Below are 22,047 nucleotides of genomic sequence, written 5' to 3' on the forward strand. Positions count from 1 at the left end.
TCCAGTCTTCACCATCTCAGGCCCTGTTCACACCTGCGTTATTTCTGTCATGAGTATTGCGTGACACGACAGATACCAACAGGCCCGGCGACCCACGCGGCATACCGGGGCCGAGATATTACTATGGGCGAAAAGCAAGACTGTCCATAGCAGCCAATCAGAGCACATAGCAATCAATCACAGCACATAGGAACCAATCACAGCGCAGCTTTCACCTTCCATTGTGCTCCTGAAAAATTAAAGCTGTGCTGTGATTGGTTGCCAGGTATCTCTCCTGGAGCTGCTTCATGAGGGAAGTTTCTGTGAAGACTCCAGCACAGATGTGTCACCCCACTAACTGCCCCAGAGGCCCCGATACCCCTCTTATCACCCCACTAACTGCCCCAGAGGCCCCGATACCCCTCTTATCACCCCACTAACTGCCCCAGAGGCCCCGATACCCCTCTTATCACCCCACTAACTGCCCCAGAGGCCCCGATACCCCTCTTATCACCCCACTAACTGCCCCAGAGGCCCCGATACCCCTCTTATCACCCCACTAACTGCCCCAGAGGCCCCGATACCCCTCTTATCACCCCACTAACTGCCCCAGAGGCCCCGATACCCCTCTTATCACCTCACTAACTGCCCCAGAGGCCCCGATACCCCTCTTATCACCCCACTAACTGCCCCAGAGGCCCCGATACCCCTCTTATCACCCCACTAACTGCCCCAGAGGCCCCGATACCCCTCTTATCACCCCACTAACTTCCCCAGAGGCCCCGATACCCCTCTTATCACCCCACTAACTGCCCCAGAGGCCCCGATACCCCTCTTATCACCCCACTAACTGCCCCAGAGGCCCCGATACCCCTCTTATCACCCCACTAACTGCCCCAGAGGCCCCGATACCCCTCTTATCACCCCACTAACTGCCCCAGAGGCCCCGATACCCCTCTTATCACCTCACTAACTGCCCCAGAGGCCCCGATACCCCTCTTATCACCCCACTAACTGCCCCAGAGGCCCAGATACCCCTCTTATCACCCCACTAACTGCCCCAGAGGCCCCGATACCCCTCTTATCACCCCACTAACTTCCCCAGAGGCCCCGATACCCCTCTTATCACCCCACTAACTGCCCCAGAGGCCCCGATACCCCTCTTATCACCCCACTAACTACCCCAGAGGCCCCGATACCCCTCTTATCACCCCACTAACTGCCCCAGAGGCCCCGATACCCCTCTTATCACCCCACTAACTGCCCCAGAGGCCCCGATACCCCTCTTATCACCCCACTAACTGCCCCAGAGGCCCCGATACCCCTCTTATCACCCCACTAACTGCCCCAGAGGCCCCGATACCCCTCTTATCACCTCACTAACTGCCCCAGAGGCCCCGATACCCCTCTTATCACCCCACTAACTGCCCCAGAGGCCCCGATACCCCTCTTATCACCCCACTAACTGCCCCAGAGGCCCCGATACCCCTCTTATCACCCCACTAACTTCCCCAGAGGCCCCGATACCCCTCTTATCACCCCACTAACTGCCCCAGAGGCCCCGATACCCCTCTTATCACCCCACTAACTGCCCCAGAGGCCCCGATACCCCTCTTATCACCCCACTAACTGCCCCAGAGGCCCCGATACCCCTCTTATCACCCCACTAACTGCCCCAGAGGCCCCGATACCCCTCTTATCACCTCACTAACTGCCCCAGAGGCCCCGATACCCCTCTTATCACCCCACTAACTGCCCCAGAGGCCCCGATACCCCTCTTATCACCCCACTAACTGCCCCAGAGGCCCCGATACCCCTCTTATCACCCCACTAACTTCCCCAGAGGCCCCGATACCCCTCTTATCACCCCACTAACTGCCCCAGAGGCCCCGATACCCCTCTTATCACCCCACTAACTACCCCAGAGGCCCCGATACCCCTCTTATCACCCCACTAACTGCCCCAGAGGCCCCGATACCCCTCTTATCACCCCAGTTACCCCTCTTATCACCCCAGTTACCCCTCTTATCACCCCAGTTACCCCTCTTCCCTCACTACCACACCCAGACTCCCATTTACCCCCTCACCACAGTCCCCACCGCTCCCACAGACCTCATGTGTGACATTGTCCCCTCATCCCCAACACCTGCCATTACCAGCCCCATCTTAGCTGACAGACCCTCCCTCACATCCCCAAATCTCAACTGTCCATACAGACCCTCATATCACCCCAACTGCCTCCTCATATTACCTCAGACCCCTCCTAACTCCTATTACCACCAATAACCCTCCTAACTCCTATTACCCCCCCATTACCCCATCTACCCCTCCTCGCTCCCTATTACCCCCAGACTCCCCATTCCTTCCTATTATCCCAGCTACCTCTCGTAACTCATTATTACCCCTATATATCATCCCAATTGCCCTTCCTTGCTCCCTTTTACCCCCCATAACCCCCTTTATCTCCTATATCCCTCCTAACTACTCATATTACCCCAGTTACCTCCCCTCCCTTTTATCCCTATACTCCCCTTATTACCCCAGCTACCCCTCCTCACTCCCTATTACCCCCAAATGTCACCCCAACTACCCCTCCTCCTTTGCTATAACCCCAGACTCCCCTTTGTCTCCCTCTATTACCCCAGCTACCCCTCCTCCCTATTACCCCCAGACTCCCCATTAACCCCTCCCTATTACCCCCGCTCCCTCTCTATTACCCCCAGACTCCTCTTTGTCTCCCCCTATTACCCCAGCTACCCCTCCTCCGTCCCTATTACCCCCAGACTCCCCTTTACCTCCCCCTATTGCCCCAGCTACCCCTCCTCCGTCCTTATTACCCCCCAGACTCCCCTTTGTCTCCCCCTATTACTCCAGCTACCCCTCCTCACTCCTTATTACCCCCCAGACTCCCCTTTACCTCCCCCTATTACCCCAGCTACCCCTCCTCTGTCCCTATTACCCCCAGACTCCACTTTGTCTCCCACTATTACCCCAGCTCCCCCTCCTCTGTCCCTATTACCCCCAGACTCCCCCTATTACCCCAGCTACCCCTCCTCCGCCCTTATTGCCCCCAGACTCCCCTTTACCTCCCCCTATTGCCCCAGCTACCCCTCCTCCGCCCTTATTACCCCCAGACTCCCCTTTACCTCCCCCTATTACCCCAGCTACCCCTCCTCCGTCCTTATTACCCCCAGACTCCCCTTTGTCTCCCCCTATTACCCCAGCTCCCCCTCCTCTGTCCCTATTACCCCCAGACTCCCCCTATTACCCCAGCTACCCCTCCTCCGCCCTTATTGCCCCCAGACTCCCCTTTACCTCCCCCTATTGCCCCAGCTACCCCTCCTCCGCCCTTATTACCCCCAGACTCCCCTTTCCCTCCCCCTATTACCCCCAGGCTCCTCTTTACCTCCCCCTATTACCCCCAGGCTCCTCTTTACCTCCCCCTATTACCCCCAGGCTCCTCTTTACCTCCCCCTATTACCCCCAGGCTCCTCTTTACCTCCCCCTATTGCCCCAGCTACCCCTCCTCCGCCCTTATTACCCCCAGACTCCCCTTTCCCTCCCCCTATTACCCCCAGGCTCCTCTTTACCTCCCCCTATTACCCCCAGGCTCCTCTTTACCTCCCCCTATTACCCCCAGGCTCCTCTTTACCTCCCCCTATTGCCCCAGCTACCCCTCCTCCGCCCTTATTACCCCCAGACTCCCCTTTCCCTCCCCCTATTACCCCCAGGCTCCTCTTTACCTCCCCCTATTACCCCCAGGCTCCTCTTTACCTCCCCCTATTGCCCCAGCTACCCCTCCTCCGTCCCTATTACCCCTCACCTCTCCCCCTAGTCACAGACAGCCCCTTCCCCAGGTCTCCCCATCCCCCCCCACCTGTCCAGACAGCCCCCCCACTCAGTAACCTCCTCCTGACACCCCCTATTTCCTCCTCCTCCCATCCCCCCGAAACTTCACGTCCCCTCCGGTGAGAAACTTAGAGCCCTCCCCGCCTCCCCCCCGCCGCACTACAACTCCCAGCATGCCCCGGGCGCCCGTCAGCAGGCAGGGAATTTCAAACAAAAGAGTTTCCCCGCACGCTGCTGGCAGGCGGGGAGGGGCGTGCCCGGGGGCGGGGCCGGAGGAGGAGGGCCTCCCTGCCTCCTCCTCCTCCTCCTCCTCCTCCTCCTCCTCCTCTCCCACTGTCTCCCTCTCTCTCTCTCCTCTGGTTCCTCTCTCTTGCCCTTCTTCTTTGTTCCCTAGCCTTTGTTAGCCATGCCTAGCCTGGTGGTATCAGGGATGATGGAAAGGAATGGGCATGGCATGGCAGACCTCACCAAGGACAGGGTGCTGGAGGATGACAGAGCCCTGCAGATCGCCCTGGACCAACTCTGCCTGCTGGGTCTGGGGGAGACAGAAGAAGACACCAACAACAACAACAACAGCAGCAGCACCAACAGCTCCAGCAGCGGCCAGCACCCCCAAAAAGCTGGGGAGAGCAAGCTGTGCGCCCTGTACAAGGAGGCCGAGCTGAGGCTGAAGAGTTCCAACACCACAGAGTGTGTGCCAGTGCCCAGCTCCGAACACGTGGCTGAGATTGTGGGAAGACAAGGTGAGCAGCCTCCTTTGTCTCCATCACTGCACCATGTGGGGGCATCTGGGGGGTCCGGCATGCCACACACATCCCCGCCGGGGGCCAACCAACAACTCACACATGCATGCTTTGTTTGCAGTCTGCTACACTGTAGCGACATCCCATACCATACGATATTTGGGTAGGGGGTCTTTGTTTTGTACCCTTTCCCGTGTGCAGCATACCCCCTTGTGCCCCCGCTGCACCTGGAAAACAAAGGCTTGTCACAAACTTCACCGAGAAGTGTGCATTGTTGTCGAGGACTCTGGGTCCTTTTGTTTGGGGACGTTGTCACCTACACACACCCCCTTGCCCCTTCGCTGGCAGCGGGCACCCTTCACCCCCATGTCATGTGCCTGTCCTCTCTTTATGTTTCTTTAATGTTGTTTTTTATTTTATTTTTGATAATTTTTTTTTTTTGGGGGGGGGTGTATGGGGGGGGGTGCAGTGGAGGGGTTTAGGTGCGGAGTTTGGGATTCGGGGGGGGTGGACGTGTTTGATTTCTTCCATGTGGCAGGGGTAGTTGGCGTGATCCTTTTGTTGTCTCGGCACTCTTTCCATTGTCTCCGGCATGTGGGCACTTCCTGAGAGATGCTGTGGGAAAAGTTTATGTAAGGATACGCCGCTGCAGTCTGACTGTAGACAGCGTACAGTCTCCACCGCACACTCGGCTGGGGTCTTAAGACTCCATGTCCTTTCGCTTCTCGGAAGTGTGGACCATGTCGGGTACAGTCTCCAGAAGATTGTCGCCTTTGTTTAGGAGTCATAAGTGCTGATGGTTGGAGGGAAGAAGTGAGGGGGGGGGGGGTGTAGTGTCCAGGAAAGGGACGATGATGTTCCTCGACGACTTTGAGACCCGCACAACTTCCTTGGTTATCATGTGATTCAGCTCCTGAGGAGTTGGGTGAAAACTTGTGTTGGTGGTGGTTGTTGCTCGGAGCGAACTGCTGCCCCCGAGCCTTATTTTTGAAGCCAGGCTTTTGTTCTCTGCTACAGGGATTAGGGGAGGACTTGTCAGGGTTAAAATGATACCACACCCACCTTCCCCGCACACAAGCGTTCCCAATGAGGATGTTTAGGGATGGATGGATCCCGCACCACCAAATAATACACTTCATGGGGCAGTAGTGGTGACAAAATACCAAAATATTGTAGAGACTCTGCAAGGGACGTTATGGGGGGTATTTGTTGTCTGGAGGGTACGTGGATTAGATTAAAAGTCTGACCTACAGAACTGACAGTCCAAAATGGGTCACCCCAAAAGAGGGATCTATGATTAACTCATGCTATGGGGGGCTACAAGCTTCCCAAAATTTAGCACAGGCCTTTTGTGCCCGTACGGCTGGGACTCCTCAAGTAGGAAAGAAGTTTTTGGTGGGTGTGTGCAGGAGATGGCTTCTCTCTGGAGCCCAACTCTCACTTCGCTGTATCTTTGATGGCTTCGTCACCTCCAAAATGTTATGAAAAGGTCATGCCTAGTATGAGGGAACCAGGCCTCCATGTAAATAATTTGGGCCAAAGTGTTCGGAGGGTATTGTGTTTATGAGAGATGAATGCCACTTTGGATAAAGTAAACCTGTGTTGTGTTGTGTGTAACCTCTACCCTCTGCAGATATGGGGGGCTGCGGTAGTGAGTGCCATGTTCTTCGGACCCCTCATCCCCACCCCCTCAACCAAAACCTGCCTTTGCTAGAGTGATGAATGATATGACATCACCATCATTTTCGCATTGTCCTTTGCTGTGTTTTTGGAGTTTATCGGTGGTCACGGACACGTTACTTTTGAGGGTCACCATGACTGGGCATCCGGAGACTGCATGTTAGAGTTCTTTACCTTGGTGGCTTTGTGAAATTTCGTCCTACCCCGTCTCCATCTTCTCGCACACACCCACTCGAGAACCAATACGTCCTATTGCTCGAGCCCCCAAAACATTTCATTTCTGCTAAATATTTTGTAAGATTTTGACCGAAACCAGGTCGGTAAACTTAAAATGTAGCCCAGGAGAGCTGTCAGTTTGGGTCTTTGTTCGTTGGTGCACGTGCTGGTCTCACGGTTGTAATTAAGCTGCACTTCCTTCTTTATACAGCTGTTTGCTACATGGCCAAGGCTTATTCCAAAAACATCCCACCCCTGGTCCTACCATGGAGGCCTGGGTGATGTTCTGGGTACCAAAACACCAATGAACCATGGCCACCATGTGTTGTGAGACAGAGGGTGCCACAACAAAGCCTGCCCGCTTGTTATGTGGTGCAGACAGCGTGTCACGAAACTCTCGTAGTAACAGAGATTATTTGTGTGTCTCGTTCTCAGTCGTTGTGTCTCGGAAATGGCTGAGAGGGTGGAAGACGAGTTGTAGGCACTTGTCAAATTATGCAACTGCAGGCGGTGGGGATGATCCGCCGTGCTAGACTAGGAGGCATTGTTCTTGACGAGCCATTATCGTGGTGTTTGGGCAGTTTTGTGCCGTGCATTCTTAAATTTTCACTCGCCAACCTTTGTGTGTTGGTGCAGCAGCGTGCTGTAGTGCAGGAAGTGAGGTTTTTTGCAGGCTCTTTGTCTGGAGAAATATAGACTTTTCTCTTCTGCACATGTGCTACGGAGATGCAGAAATTGTCCCAGCTTTTGTCTGGAGGAGCAACACGAAAAAAAAAAAAAACACCTCCCCACCACGCTACATATCTGTCCGCCGTCCAGTCAGTGGCGTCACTTGGGTTTCACTCCAAGAATGAGCGCAGCGTGAGACTAATTTAAATATTTCATCTCCAAATCTTAGGAACGATTAACTCCCCGGGAGGATAGATTTTAAGTTGGTGGTGACCAGGGCCCAAAAAAAAAACAGCCTGGATGAGGTCTTCGTAAAACAAAAACAGGCATGGCAGCGACTTGTGAACAAAGAGACCATGGAGATGTTCAATATCTGGAGCCCAAAAGTGCTGCGGGGTTCTCCAGAACTCTCCGAAGTGCGTGTTTGTGTTAACCCTTCAGTCCCCCAAGCCCCTCAGACACGCATGGACGGTTGCTATCTGGAGACTGTCCAGATATAGATTTTATCTTCCCAGATTTGATGTCTGAACTTTACCGAAAGGCCGTTTTTCTCCTTGCTAACAAGTATTTGGGTTTATTAGGTGCACGTTGGTTCCGGCCTTTGTTGTATTGCGACTTGACAACTAGACAAAAGGTAGAATTTGCACCATTTTTTTTTTCCAGCGCGCCGAATGCGCAGGTTGTAGCGAAAACAGTTAGGGGGGTGTGGTCCTTATTTTACAGTCGCGAGGAGAGCCATGCGTGTTTCTAGGAAGGCATTGCAGAGGAGCGCAGCAGACGTTTAGGAAATTAAGGGGGTGGGGGTTGCTGTTGCTCCAATTTTTCGGGCTAATCTTTGTGGACCGCTTTTAATATTTAACCGTTTTTGATTATCCAATGTAATTTTTTTTAATTTTTTTTATTATCGTAACGTATTTGGTCGAGATATTCACGAGGGGGCAAAAATCTAATGTCTTCTTTTAGAATCGGGTGAAGACCGTTTGAAGGTGCTCAGGACGGCTAACAAATCTTTGGTAGGGCTACGTGTCTATTGTGTTGGGAATCGATTCCTAGGTGGGAGTGACTGCGTGTCCTGGAATCCAGCATGAGCGGCGGTGGTGTTACGGGGGGGGGGATCAAAGTTTATTCTGTGAATTTCCAATTGCGAATATACGTCTTGTAAATTTCTGACTTTAGTGACCCCATGCTGCCCCTTTCGAGAGGCCCGGAGCTGACCGAAGATTTAAGGGTCTTTGTTGTAGATTACGATTTCACCGTTACGATGGTGGTTCATTGTGAATTTTTTTTTGTGAAAATGAATGAACCCTGTAAGGCTGTTCTATTCAGAATATTCCGGGATCTCTACATTGGCAGCATTGGCATGCACGTGGCTTGGCGCTGCGTCTATAGATCTTAATGACTCTCTGCAGCACCCCCTTAGAAACCTAGATCCTAGCAATTATATCAGTCATCTCCCTGATAGGAGGATCTTGCCATTGGTGGCTGAAATGGGGTGGTGGCGTTGGTGGGGCGTGGCGATGTTTGGCAGCGGCATACTCACGCGGTCAATGGAGCAGGCGCAGTGTTGGTAAACACACGCCACACTTTGGCGTGGAACGACATGTCGATGGGAAGGTGGAGTGACAACCGCTGCCTTTCTCTCTTAACTCTTTAGACCGCACCGAAATTGGTAACCCCTTTCGCAAACCTTGAATGATTTCTCTACCGTAACACTTCCAAAAACTTTGCAAACACTTTTTTGCGGGGAAAAAAGCAGATGTTTGGAGGGTGTGCTCTTGACCTTAACCCTTATAGAGTCACGTATGATCACGGTCGTTTTTATTGTATTTTTTTAACATCTTACGTAAATTGGCACTTTTTGACTTTTGAATATTTTTGTCACGTTGACATCTACAGAAGGTCTTGAAGTGAAATGTATCGTCTAAGTTTTGACCCGGCATTGGTGGGTGTCATGACCACACTCACAAGGACTTTCCAAAAGTTGATTTGTGTATTGAACTGTGGTCTTGGAAAGGGTTAAATTGAGTCATTTTAGATATTAGAATAGTCTACAAAGTTTACAAAAAATTTTTTTTTTAATGTATGTATTCTGGACCTCAGCAGGGGGAGCTTATAGCTGAGTATAGGACATCTGGTTACTACAACTTATCTTCCTGCCATACGAGACACGCGAGCATCTGGCCACTGTGCTATCTCGATCACCTGGGATATGGTTACTTAGGAAGGGTTCGGCCCACCTCTGTGACAAGGGGCTCTTGTTGACCCTTCCTATTGTTCTTCAAGAGACTTTTTTTTTATCTCTGCGTCATGCTTGGTTGAGTCAGTCAATGAATAGGGCACTTGATCAAGAGAATTGGGATCGTTGAGAAATAATACCAGGACGGGCAAACCACAAAAAAGATAATCATGCGTGATCATGATCGGAGAGACTTTGATCTTCTCTGTTGACTGGACTGTGAAAACTCTCGGGTTCCTCAGTTGGGGGATGAAGGCAGCCGAAATGACACCTCATTATGGGTTTTTTTTCTAAAAAGGGAGTGTAAGGAAATTTTATAGTCAAATCATGTTTTGACTTTTAAACAATGGAATGTTTTTGGGTCCATGGGTGTGTGAGAGTAGTAGTCACCACCAGTACGATTGACTAGGTCATGACTTTCTCCACTGAGACGGAGTGTAGGAGGTCAGTTTTTAGGTGGGAACATTTGTTTTCAGAAAGGACATAATATAAGGAAGAATATTAGGATGCTTCTTTGTTGTGCATTGGGCAACCCCACCCATTCCCCCCCAACACTTGCCTCCCCCCCTTTCCCGTCACCCTTTCATATCCATCTCTCGTTGATCTTCTCTTGGCTGCTAGCCAGCCCCGAGTAAAGCCAATTTTAGCATTTAAAAATGACTCGAGGAGAAGTATGTGCAACCTGCATCTATTAGCAAGATAGTGTCAAGTCATTTGGCACCTAGGTTGGCCCATACATGTCCTCCTCGTGATGCTCTTCATGGCAGGATGCCAGGATCATGGAAATTACAGTCCACTTTATACATTTTCCATACGGTTGACCTCTTCCTCGGTCTCCTATCCCCAAAATTTTACAGTTTTAGAATCTCTTTTTTGTGGTTGGTGGAGACAATAGATGGGCCCTTGTAAATGAATCAGCACAATCTCAGGGTGGGTGTGGGTATCTGTCAATGGAGGTTGGATTGTTTTGAAGTATATTGCGAGCTCTGAATTTAACTGGTTCTGTTTCTTGCATATGGTGGCCGTACACATAACTCAAAAGTTAGCCAAAAACTTAGCTTAGTGATACTCAGCTACGACCCCATCCCCTGTTCAGCATTAGGTTCCCTGTTCCATTCTGTGTCAGAAATGAAGCCGTTGCGAGGACTGTTGTGGCCAGTCATTGGCTTCAGTGGTCGCATGTTGTTTACTAGTGACTTACTAACACTGATGTCACCGTATCAGTCACCTGGGCTTCTTCACTTCTGGCTCAGCCAATACCAGATTGAAATGAAACAAGGGATCCAACGTGGAAAGGAGAAATCAAGATACCTGACTGTCACTTCATTTTTTATTTTAGCCCACCCCTGAACCGCTTTGGTTTTTCCAGTTTGTCACTGCTATGTTTTTGGTCAAATTTTGTGTAATGTGTATGGACACTGTGACCCAGATACAATATGCTTCAAAACAATCCAGCTACCATTGACTGGAGTATTCCCTCAGGTATGATTCACGGTTATCTAAAAGGACCCCGTTTGGGTAGGGGGGTCATCTTTTGCCTCCACCTAGCACCCTTTTAGGCTGGCTTGGGATGTAGCTGTTGCACATTCGAAGGACAAGTTTGCCGACAACTGTTGTTCCTGACTCCCGCATACACATGCACGCTCAGCCCTGCCGATCTTGCATGTGTTCTGATACCTTTAGTGGTGGCTTAATATTGAGTACAAAACAATGTCATGTTCACATTCAGTATGTTCCTTCTTTTGTCCAACATCTGCGGAGACTTGAGTCGATCAGTAGGTTTGGCTGACATTCACCTAATATATATGACCAGCCATATTCCACCTTGGGTGCGAAAATATGTACAACCCAGGCCCATTGTGTCTATAAATAAAGGGGGGGTGTCCACCAAGATGGGAACCTACTCGTTTCAAAGCTTCAGAATATGACCCTATATGGCCGATTGGAAATAAATTGGAAAAAAAAATTTGTCTAGGATTCCATATGTGCAAAAAAATTTTTTAATGATCCAAAAGCTCATGGGCGATGGCTGGATGGCAGTCTATAGGGAAAGCCTAAAAAGGTAGGAAATGGGTAAGGCCTTTAGCTCCTCGGGCCTTTGTTCACAAGGGTAGCAACGCTTATATCTACACCTAATTGTATAGACCATACACATAAGACAACTGTGAACACTCAGCTGCCAGTCAACAGCTATTCTTCTGGATTCTCTTTTTCCCATACACATGCACACTAGGCTCGGCAGAGTGTTCTGAATACGAAAAGAAGAGTAAGGGTATGTTTACATGGCCGAATATGGTGGATTCCACCTCGAAATCGGCGCCAAATTCCACTCTTTTCGATGGAAGTCAGAGATCGAAGCAAGGAGCGGAAAAAAATGTGTCCTGCTTGATCTTGCCATGGATTCCACGGCCAATTCAGCCGAAGAACCCGCACAGCCAGCCACGCCGCTGAGGTGGCCCATTCATCTGAGCCTAATAAGTGAGGGAAAGCCAAAAGGATGGAAATGGAAGAGAAATTTAAGGTTATGGTCACTTCGGACAGCAGCTTATCTTCTCTGAGAACAAAAGGGTAGGGTATGTTGGAATCCAACATGCTCGATCCTTCTTTGTCACTGTAGGAGACTCGAGAGGCCCCTATACACATTAGATGGCCGGTGGTCCCAGTGAAATTGGGGAGGAGAGGTTTGTACGTATCTAATGCTTACTGCCACCTTTTACTTTGAGAAAAATCTGATTACTAACGTGGCCTCATGATCAGATTTTTTTAGGAGGCTGTACACACTAGGTTAATGCCTGACCATTCTCGGCCTGCTTTTTCCTTTCCTTGCAGACATGAGAGTGTCAGTCAGACCGAGAGCTGAACAGCTGAGTCATGTCTGGTTGTAAGGTACACACGGCCTAAGGACTACAGTGACATGGCAGTATGCCTCTGTGTTTGGTTGTTCAGGACTGAGGTTTGGTAGGTCTTAAAGGGAACCTGTCATGTATATCTGATACACTAAACCACCAACATGCCCATATGGACTGATAGTTTCATGTTCTAAATAATCCTGCCAGGGTTAAAAACAGAAAAAAGTCTATACTCACTTGGCTGCCAGCGCATGTGCAGCTCAGCCTCACTGCGCATGTACCGTGCCTTGGGTGCATGCACAATGAAGTGGAAGTGTACTTGTCTTAGTGAAAAACGCGTCAGCGTTGGGAAAACCAGGTATGAGTCCAATGAATTGTGCCTGACTCCTCTCTGGTGTTCCCAACGCATGCGTATTTTCCCATTAGAGTTAGAATGGTTCATTGCGCATCCGCGGTACTTTGAACACGTTGGTACCTCGGTGCTTATGCAGTACCTTGAACGCGTATGCTGTGGAACAGAAATGTGTTGTCTCAGCCTCAAAGAAACTCTAAGCATGCGCAAGGAGAACCAGGAGATAAGTCAGACGAGATTCATCGAACTCTTCTCTGGTCCTCCCGACACACGTGCACACTGACAGGGATATTTGGGATACGGTAAGGACTCAGTGGTGGTAGTTTACTGACAGAAATATACATGGCCGCTTCCCTTTAAACTATAATATTTGCAAAAATTAAGAACTTGTCTAAATGGACTTTTCCTTTAAGCAAGTTTCCGTGGTCACATTTGCCTCTTTCTTGGTGGCTCTGCCCTTATTGGGTAGTTGTGTATTAATATTTATTAAATTTCTTATTTCTATGCCTTGAGAAGTTTGGGATATCCAGTATTTCACCCATCCCTTTAATATCGGAAGGAGACAGGTGTGAGGGAGGTGACATTACAGCCGGCCATTATCTCCCGTAACCCGAGTGCCTCAGAGATGTTATTTTGTCCACAGAGGTAGAAGGACCTTTACTTTTGAGATTATCCGACCCCCCCCTTGGGAGAATATCCCGAAGAGGTCAGATAATACTGCTGCCTAATGGAGGCAGATGATATGGGACATATGCTGTTGTTGACACAGCTTGTGGCGTACAGTCCTCCATATGCGTTCTACGTATGGATATAGACACACATTGTGCGCAGTGCCAGTCCTGTCCCATTCGCACAGCCTTGGTGAGATTCTAAGAAATCCTTTGTGGCCGTCTCTGGCCCCCTCGCACGCCCTCCCCAGAGAATGAGGCCTTTTCAGAAGGGATTAATTCAACCTTCTTGCAGCAAGTGAGACTCTCAGACCGTTACAGTTAACCTGTTCGTGGCCCGGCCAGTCATCGGACAATCTGGGATTTCCCCTCTTTTTTGGGTGTTTAGGGTTAAATCGAAAAAATAAAATAAAAAAAAAGGGGCGAAAACAGCAGGACTTAATATCTAAATTTTTTCAGATTTTTCCTCTAAGTCCTGCCTTTTGGTTTGTACTTTGACCCACATTAAAACAAAAGAGGGGGGTCGGCCATTTTGTGGTCATTTCCAAATATTTAGGCAAATTTAGCGCGTGGGCTGTTTAAGATGACCAACGTAGCGTAAGTTTTTGGGGAACGTTGTCAACCGGTTAAGTGGAGAGGACCAACGTTCTCAGCTCGGTAATGGGCGTCCTTATTGCGATGTCATGGAGATTGATTAGAGCACAAAATGGCTGCCTCCACCGTGTATGAGTAGCCGACGGGCCTGAGTCAATGTATTCCCCTAAATTTACTCCCTTGTTTCAAATAAAAATTTTGGGGGGTGTCGTGTCAAAACAAGAGGTAAATCCCCCATAGTACCTGATATTTTTTAATTTTTGTAGTCCAAATTTTGGATTTCTTTAGGCAAATTCTAAGATCTTTGCATGATAGATGTATGGAATTTTTTTTAAACCTACAGTGGAGCAGTTTAATGGAAATTTTTGGGTGTTTTTGAACCCCACAGTGTATATATACGAATAACTTGGGTTTGGTCCTCGTCCAAGAATTGACAATCTAGTCACCGGTTGTAGCGTTGTGGCCTGGTAAGCGACGCTGGTCCTAAAACCTTTAGTAGGTCATATTTATTTACAGTTTTTGGTTGTAAAGTAGGACATGCCCCCCGCCGGGAGCTTAAGGTCTACTGCTGTGATTGGAGGCCTGCCGAAGGCGATTTTGGTTGACCACAATTCATAGGGAGCCAAAAATATTTGATTTTTTTTTATTTTTTTTTTTTATCTGGGTTAAAAATAGGAACTTGTAATATTTGTAGAAGAGTCAAGAAATAATAACCCGATCGCCGCAGGGTTCGTCCCGGACAGGCCGGAGCATCTGATCGCTCCTGTAGTCGTGGGCACTGTTTACGCTCGGTCAAGTTGTCCCAACGACACGTGTTACGCCTGCCAAATAATTGGACAAGTTTATGAATGTTGTGTTTCAGAATCGAGTTTATGAGGCTGATTTTATGAGGGTACGGGGACAAGCGGCAGACTCTCCCCCCTAATATCTGTTGGGGGGTGGGGGTAGCGACAACCCTGATAATAAAAACCTTGAGGCTTTTAGTAGACTATTAAAGCAGACTTCATTTCCTAGAGAGCAGAGACCCTTGTGAGACGGCCAACAATGTGCGCTTTGTTTGCTCTTAGAGAGACCTAGGCGGTGTTCTGGGTAAAGGGAGGGTGGTGTTGCTAGATTAATAGCCCCCCATAGGCCGGGTCACTGCGTGCACCTATTTGTTAACCTTTTCTCTCCCAGGTATGGGCTTCCCTGGCCATTGTTTGTTGGATTGTTGACTTCTTTTGGGGTACAATAGACTTTATTATTCTCGATATCAGTGTTGTTGTTCTAGTTGTTTTTTTTTTTTTTACGGTAGTAATTTTTGTACCCCCATATTTTTTCTCCGCCTTGGCCAGTGCACTGCTGTTGCCTTTGTGTCATCTGCTCGTCGTCTTTCTGCTTTCTTCATATGGTGTGGCTTTACGTAATATGGCTTTGTAAATTTGTAAGTCTCCCGGGGCTGACTTTTTTTTCTTTTAGCCTGCCCCCTTGTCTCGTCTGTCCTATTAATGTGCATTGCATCATCGTCATCTAAAACAAAGTCAGCCATGTTTGAAATTTTTATCTGATGGTGTGGCCGAAAATCTCTCTCTAAAACAATCTTCCCAGAAAGATCACTTATCCTTCGCCCAGTATAAGGCCGGTCTGAACAACTATATTGCCAGTATGAAGTAAAATTTGTATTGTTGCGTAGGTGTAAGAATTATTAACCTGATGGTCGTTGTAGAGTCGGACTGACGGAGTCAAAGTTGGGTTGGAAGTTCAGTTTTGGGTGGAATTTTTTTTGGGAAAAAGGTTTCCGACTCCAGCATCAAAATGGTTGAATATTGTGTTATGATATTTTTGACATTATCAGGTCTGAGGGACTTGTTTGGGCATCGAAGCTCCTTTTTAGTGGTTTGTTCCTCTCTTGTGGTATCGCAATCGTTGACGTTGTTACGGGATGCTTTTGCTGCTCCTGTCTGACCATGGCTGGCAGCCATTTAAGAAGGGGTTGGAGTCGGAGTCTGGCTGTGGGAAAATACAGGAATGAAAGTTGGTGGTTTGGCCTACGGACGCCACAGCCCTGGTTTCTACATAATCATATGTTCAGTGGTTGTTCAACCAGTAACCTACTTCTTCGCTACTTTACATGTACGTCCATCTTGATTCCTTGTCAGGAGTCGTAAATGTCTATTCTGTCCCATGGGGAAAAAAAAATTTCTATCCGACTTGTCGTGAAATATGGTTCTTCTAATCGGACTTGAGTCAAATAGACTCAAAGGGATTGATATTGATAAAGTTGTAAAATGTTGGCTTAACTTCATGAATGTTTTTGTTTTTTTAAATTCAATGTAATTTTCAATTTTAAAATTTTAAAATGTTTTTTCATTTATTTTTTTAGGTTGCAAAATCAAAGCGCTAAGAGCGAAAACAAACACATATATCAAGACTCCGGTTCGAGGAGAAGAACCGGTGTTTATGGTGACTGGACGTAGAGAGGACGTTGCCATGGCAAGGCGCGAGATCATTTCCGCTGCTGAACACTTCTCCATGATAAGAGCTTCCCGGAACAAAGCGGGCAGTGCTTTCGGCAGTGCACCCACTCTACCCGGACAAGTCACAATCCGCGTCCGAGTCCCTTACAGAGTTGTTGGGTTAGTAGTCGGACCCAAGGGGGCTACCATTAAGAGAATTCAGCAACAAACAAACACTTATATTATCACTCCAAGCCGTGACAGAGACCCGGTGTTTGAGATCACTGGGGCTCCAGGAAATGTCGAACGGGCACGAGAAGAAATTGAGACACACATTGCGGTACGAACCGGCAAAATCTTGGAATACAACAACGAGAATGACTTTCTGTCTAATAGTCCAGATTCTGGAATGGAAAGCCGATATCCAGAGAGCTGGAGAGTTCACGGTACAGCAGCCGGTTGCAAACCTCTTTCTACCTTCCGACAAAACAGCCTAGGCTGCATCGGCGACTGTCCGACAGAACCTGTTTATGAGACGCCACGACTGAACGATCAGAACGAATTCAACTACGGCTATTTGTTCCCCAACTACAAGCAGGACGTTTATTACGGTGTGGCCGAAACTGGAGGACCCATGTGGGGCGGACAAGAGAACAACAGCCCAACCCCAAGCATCTTCACGAAGCAGCAGCGCTCCGGGAGCAGTGGCACCATCCAGACCAATGCCACCCAGAGGTCTCCAGAATCCAGCCTCACTAGCTTGCCGAGGAGGAACCAAGGCGATACTCTGCCAGGCTTCACCAAACTTAACGCCACTCGGAACTCTGTTTCTGGAAGCCGGGAGTGCATGGTATGCTTTGAAAGCGAGGTCACAGCTGCACTGGTGCCCTGCGGGCACAACCTTTTTTGCATGGAGTGTGCCGTACGCATCTGTGAACGTAACGAACCCGAGTGTCCCGTTTGTCACGCGTCCGCCACTCAAGCCATAAGGATATTTTCCTAAGAGACTTTGAAGAGGGAGAGGGTGGGATAAGAGATGACGGACTTTGAGGTGCATAGAGGTCAAGAAACAATATTTAAACTTCATAATAAAATCTTAACTATAATCCGAATGTTACAAAGGATTTCTGAAACTTGCAATTTTTTTTCTCTTCTTTTTGAACTTTGATGGTTACTAAAGGGTTACAGACGGCCCTTTCCAGCAGTCACAGCTAATTTCTGGGACACCAGTGCCCACGAGGATCCAATTTCTTGAGTCCAGGTGAAACCTTTTAAGTTTTTGAACTTTTTTTTTTTGGAGTTCTTAAAGAGCAAGTTCTTTCCCCGTGGTAGCAGCTTCACAAAAAGGAAAAGGAAAAGCTTGCTGCTGTAAAACCATCAAGATTTTTCTTCAACTTTTTTATTTTTTGTTAGCTGTTCAGTCGTACGCCATCAACCTCTACCGCGGTTTTGAATATGCAGCCGAAAATTCTACTTTTGATCTCTATACTATGGAAGGGTTAAGCGGAAAGAGGGGTCCAGCTGAGGTCAGAGATATCCTCTTTCTAAATCGCCCTTCTTAAGCACTGTAGGAGATTTACCCTCTCTGAAGTTAAAGCGGGCAGCGTTGGCAGAAACCAATGGATGCAGAACGGACGGCACTCAGGGGTACTACCAGCCAGGTCAAATTTCCAGGGCATTTCCAGGCCCCCCCACTTCCGGTTGCCCACTGAATGCTCACTCTCACTTTTCTGCCTGACGAATTATCGACGAGAATCTATTATCATCATTGCAAGCAAAAAATAAATAAAAAAACAAAAAAAACAAAAACTCTTATCGATCTCTGGGAATCTGCAACATGAGGACACAACGATTACCTCACACTCAACGAAATGCAGCTCAATCTACAGTTTGCAAAATTTTTTTTGTCATTTTGCTGTAAAGAAGATTCTGAATTCAGATGTTACCAATTCCTGCCGGTTTTAATTTTTAACACCAGGACGAGAAACAAAACTCAACAATCAGGACTTTATATGCATGGAGGTCTTGCTTTTTGTAAGAAAATTAAAAAAAAAAAAAAAAACCAGACAAAAAAAAAAAGACTTTGATTTTTACTGTGCACTGAAGCTGGGCCATCAGGATTCCTGGTCCTCCTCAACTCAGACAACTGCCGCTTCATCTGTTAGGCCTCTGCGGCCATCGCAAGGAAAATACAACGTTTTTTGTTTTTATTTTTTAACTTTAAAGCGGGAGCACTGGTATTTAGAAAGGGAGGAACACTAAAAAAAACTTCCACACGTGACTACGGAACTTTCTTTTGTTCTTTTTTCGTAACGAATGCAAAGAAAATAAGTAACGATATCGATTGTTCTCATTCTTCCTCTTAACTGGACCAGACGGAACATTTTAAAGAAAATGCAGAAACATTGGACCAAAGTTTTATGTGCTGGAAAAAAAAAAAAAAGTTTTAGAGGGTGCCATGTTTAGTCTTCAACCGTTTTGAAGATGTTCGAGACCACTTGTCGAGTTAGGGTTTTCTCTTGCCCTTGGGATTACGCAAAACGAGAGGCAGTCTAACCAGGGGGGTTATTCTATATAGACTGCTCGGTATGCCCCGCCCCTTACCCCACCTTCCAGGGTTCTATTATCCCGATTGATGGTGCTTCCCGGATAATCGTTTTTATTTATTTTTGTTGACTATGTGATTTTGGGACTAGAACAACACTTGATCATGGCATAGCGCAACGCGAGGAGATTCTTTCGAAGACTGTTTTCAATTTGTGAACTGTATAATATCCACAGTCGCCATATCGAAAAACAAAACAAAAAATTGCATATGACACATTGAGATATCTTCATGCCATTTTCCAGTGGTGAGACGTTCCATTACTTCCGATCCCTACCAGGGGAGATCCTTGCCCTTCATCTCACTTTTGGGTCAGTAAGGGCAGGAACTTCCGTCACATTGCACCTGTGAAAGAACCTTCCCGAGTCTTTCATCGAAACACTAATCTACTTCAATTGCATAAGAATGTAGGCACTAGGGATGTAATATTTGTTGTGCCCCACCCCCTCCGCCAAAAAAAACAAAAAAAATATTTAGAAATTGATGGGGGAGGGATTATATCCAAGCTGATTTTTATTATGTTTTTGGAAACCTGACTCTTCGACATGTTACCTGTAATTTTTTGTTTTAATTTTTTTTTTTTTTTTTAGATTTTCAGAAACTTTTTGAATTTATGTAGCAGTCATAATTCCTTGTTACAACTTTTAGCAGTATTTTTTTTTTGTTTAAACCAATGTAGCAATTTTACGTTGAAAAAGGGACAAAAATGAGAAAAAATATTTCAGGTCAATTTCGGGGGGGAACTGCTCAGTCAGATTTCAAAGGACGGGGTAGGCTCGAGGATGGAACTTTTTTGGGGGGGTTTTGGAGTCTACGGTGTGACGAGTGCAGTTGAATATTTAAAGCTTATGAAGTCTTCAGTGGGAATGTATTTGCTGCACTGGAGCACATTAATCTTTCCTACCATTCAAAGTAGTCTTTGCTATATAGCTTTAGGAGAAACTTTTCTGCTTGCATTACTACGACCTGCACCCCCCTGGATTTAAGGAAAAAAAAACGAAAAACAAAAAAAATTCCTGGCATAATTTCTCTCGACTTTTTCTGAAGGTTTTAGGTTGCATGCAAAAAGCACTTTGAGGAATGGCCTGCATGGAATAGGACTTTGGAGTCTTTTTTTTTTTTTACGAGGACCTAGCACTACGTCTTCAGGTCTCTGAGGCTGAAAACATTTTTTGAATAATTCGCCGGACCCCTTGGTTAATTTATTGAGGCTCGTAGTTTGCAAATATACCACTCCCAGTCATATTGGAGGCTTCGATTCCTTCTAATTTTTTGTATTTTTTATTTGTACGGTCTGTTGGCCACTGACCAGGCCTTGAAAAACGTGTTTGTTTTTTTTTTTAATTCCAGACACAAAGACGTAACACTACCTTACATATTTATGAGGCGACAGCCTCACGTGACTAACGTCAGCACACGGGGGCAGCAGCCAAAGTGTGGACTGAACCATTCGTTTTTGAGAGAACAGCCAATCTATCCAAGGAGAAGCGGTGTGACGTCATCGGTTCTTCGCGGAGAAGTCGGTTGTAGTCTAGCCTGACAAAAACGTAATTTCTTGGGAGAAGATCTGCTTAATGTTTCACGACCGCAACTTTTTGAAAAAGGTTGAAACCCAAGAGATATCGTACGTACCTGAACTGAACTACGAGGGAAAAAATGTAGGAATAGAATATCCGTGAACTTGGCAGGGGGTTGGCGTTGCCCGGTTGCTTGGCTTTCCTCAAAAAAATTCCTTCTGTGCTCTTCTGAGCCTGAATGTCAATAATCCACTGCAACCAATCAGAGTTTCGGGGGTCATTTTCCAAACTGCACTAAGAAAGTGTCATCCAGAATCTTGTTGCTATGGGTTTTTACGCATTTTTTTTTTTTTTGATTCTCCCTCTTTTCGCCTGTACATTTCAAAGTCCTTTTTACATGTGAATATATTGACAAGTATGGCACTTACCTGCTCAATGTGTGACCCCCCCCCCCCCCGCCCCATTTGAGTCGGGGGTCTGTACACGATTAACAGTGCCAGGTGACTATTTAGTGTTTGAGATGGGAATTTCCATTTTACGACATAGAGATGATAATTTCTAGTATATCGGTACCTATACTATATGGTGTTGAACTAGATGGATGGAGATTGTCTACCTGGGTTCCTTCAAAAAAATTTTTATTCCGACCTGGTACCTATACCGTGAACATGGGCAGCCATTTTGTATAGTTAAAAAAATGACTGTCCTCGTGTAAAGGACCAGATATCACAGAATTTTTAAAAATTTTTGGCCAAATACTAAGCCCTTATTCTTAAACGTGAACCTATACCATAATTTTAGACTCGTCTTTTTAAAAAAAAAAAAAAATTCTGGTACAAAATTTGTCAACAGGAATACAACGGTACAGAAAAAAGTCAAATGGATACAAATTTTCGGCAAAATCGGGGGTGACTTGATTTTTGTTTTTTCCCGTTATAATGGAGAAGTCGGGTGTATTGCCAAACCACCCACCACACTTTTAGATCCTCCCAAGTTTTAATCCATCTCCGTAGAAGAATGTAGGACAACGCATCTATAAAGAGAGATATAGAACAATATACAGAATGACGCAAAAAAAAAAAAAATATACTGTGATATGATCATCAGAAATTATATAGATAAATGTTTTATTCTACACAAAGACCAAATTTTCTTTATATTTAAGGAAGCAGTATGAAAATAGTTTTACTTTGCCCCCCAAAAATTTTAAAAAGAAATGGTATTTAAAAATTAAAAAAAAAAGTTTGGAGGGAAGAGTTTTGTTTTTTTTTTTTTTTTTATTTAAAAGTCTATTCGTAACCCGCGAGGAGGACACGACTGTTAATAGATCTGTAACTATTTCCTTTTTGCATTAAAATTTAAAAAAAAATAAAAATAGAGGCAAAAAAAAAAATAAAGGACACTGCTTAAAAAAAAAATAATAAAAAATTAGAATCATTTCTTTATAATTTAATATTCTATTTTAATAAATGCATTTATTACATGTAAATGTAAGCAGGACACGTGCGCTGAAGAAAAAAAAATACTTTTTATTGGGTAATTTATTAAAATAAAGGATTTTATTTTATGATAAAGTAATCCTTAAGCTTTCGAAAAAACATAGACTATGTAGACAGGAGAAAAATGAAAAAAAAAAAAATTTAAAACTTTTTGTA

General features: G+C 46.6%; 1 protein-coding gene across 1 annotated transcript; it reads left to right on the forward strand.

Annotated features, from left to right (window-relative positions):
- Nucleotides 1-4,176: 4,176 nt before the first annotated feature.
- Nucleotides 4,177-17,402, forward strand: MEX3A (mex-3 RNA binding family member A). Its single transcript, XM_075283309.1, has 2 exons — nt 4,177-4,571; nt 16,198-17,402. Exons 1-2 carry the CDS (start codon nt 4,235-4,237, stop codon nt 17,271-17,273), a joined length of 1,413 nt encoding a protein of 470 aa, XP_075139410.1. The 5' UTR covers nt 4,177-4,234; the 3' UTR covers nt 17,274-17,402.
- Nucleotides 17,403-22,047: the final 4,645 nt, after the last annotated feature.

Source organism: Leptodactylus fuscus, chromosome 7, assembly GCF_031893055.1.
Source record: "Leptodactylus fuscus isolate aLepFus1 chromosome 7, aLepFus1.hap2, whole genome shotgun sequence".
NCBI lineage: Eukaryota > Metazoa > Chordata > Amphibia > Anura > Leptodactylidae > Leptodactylus > Leptodactylus fuscus.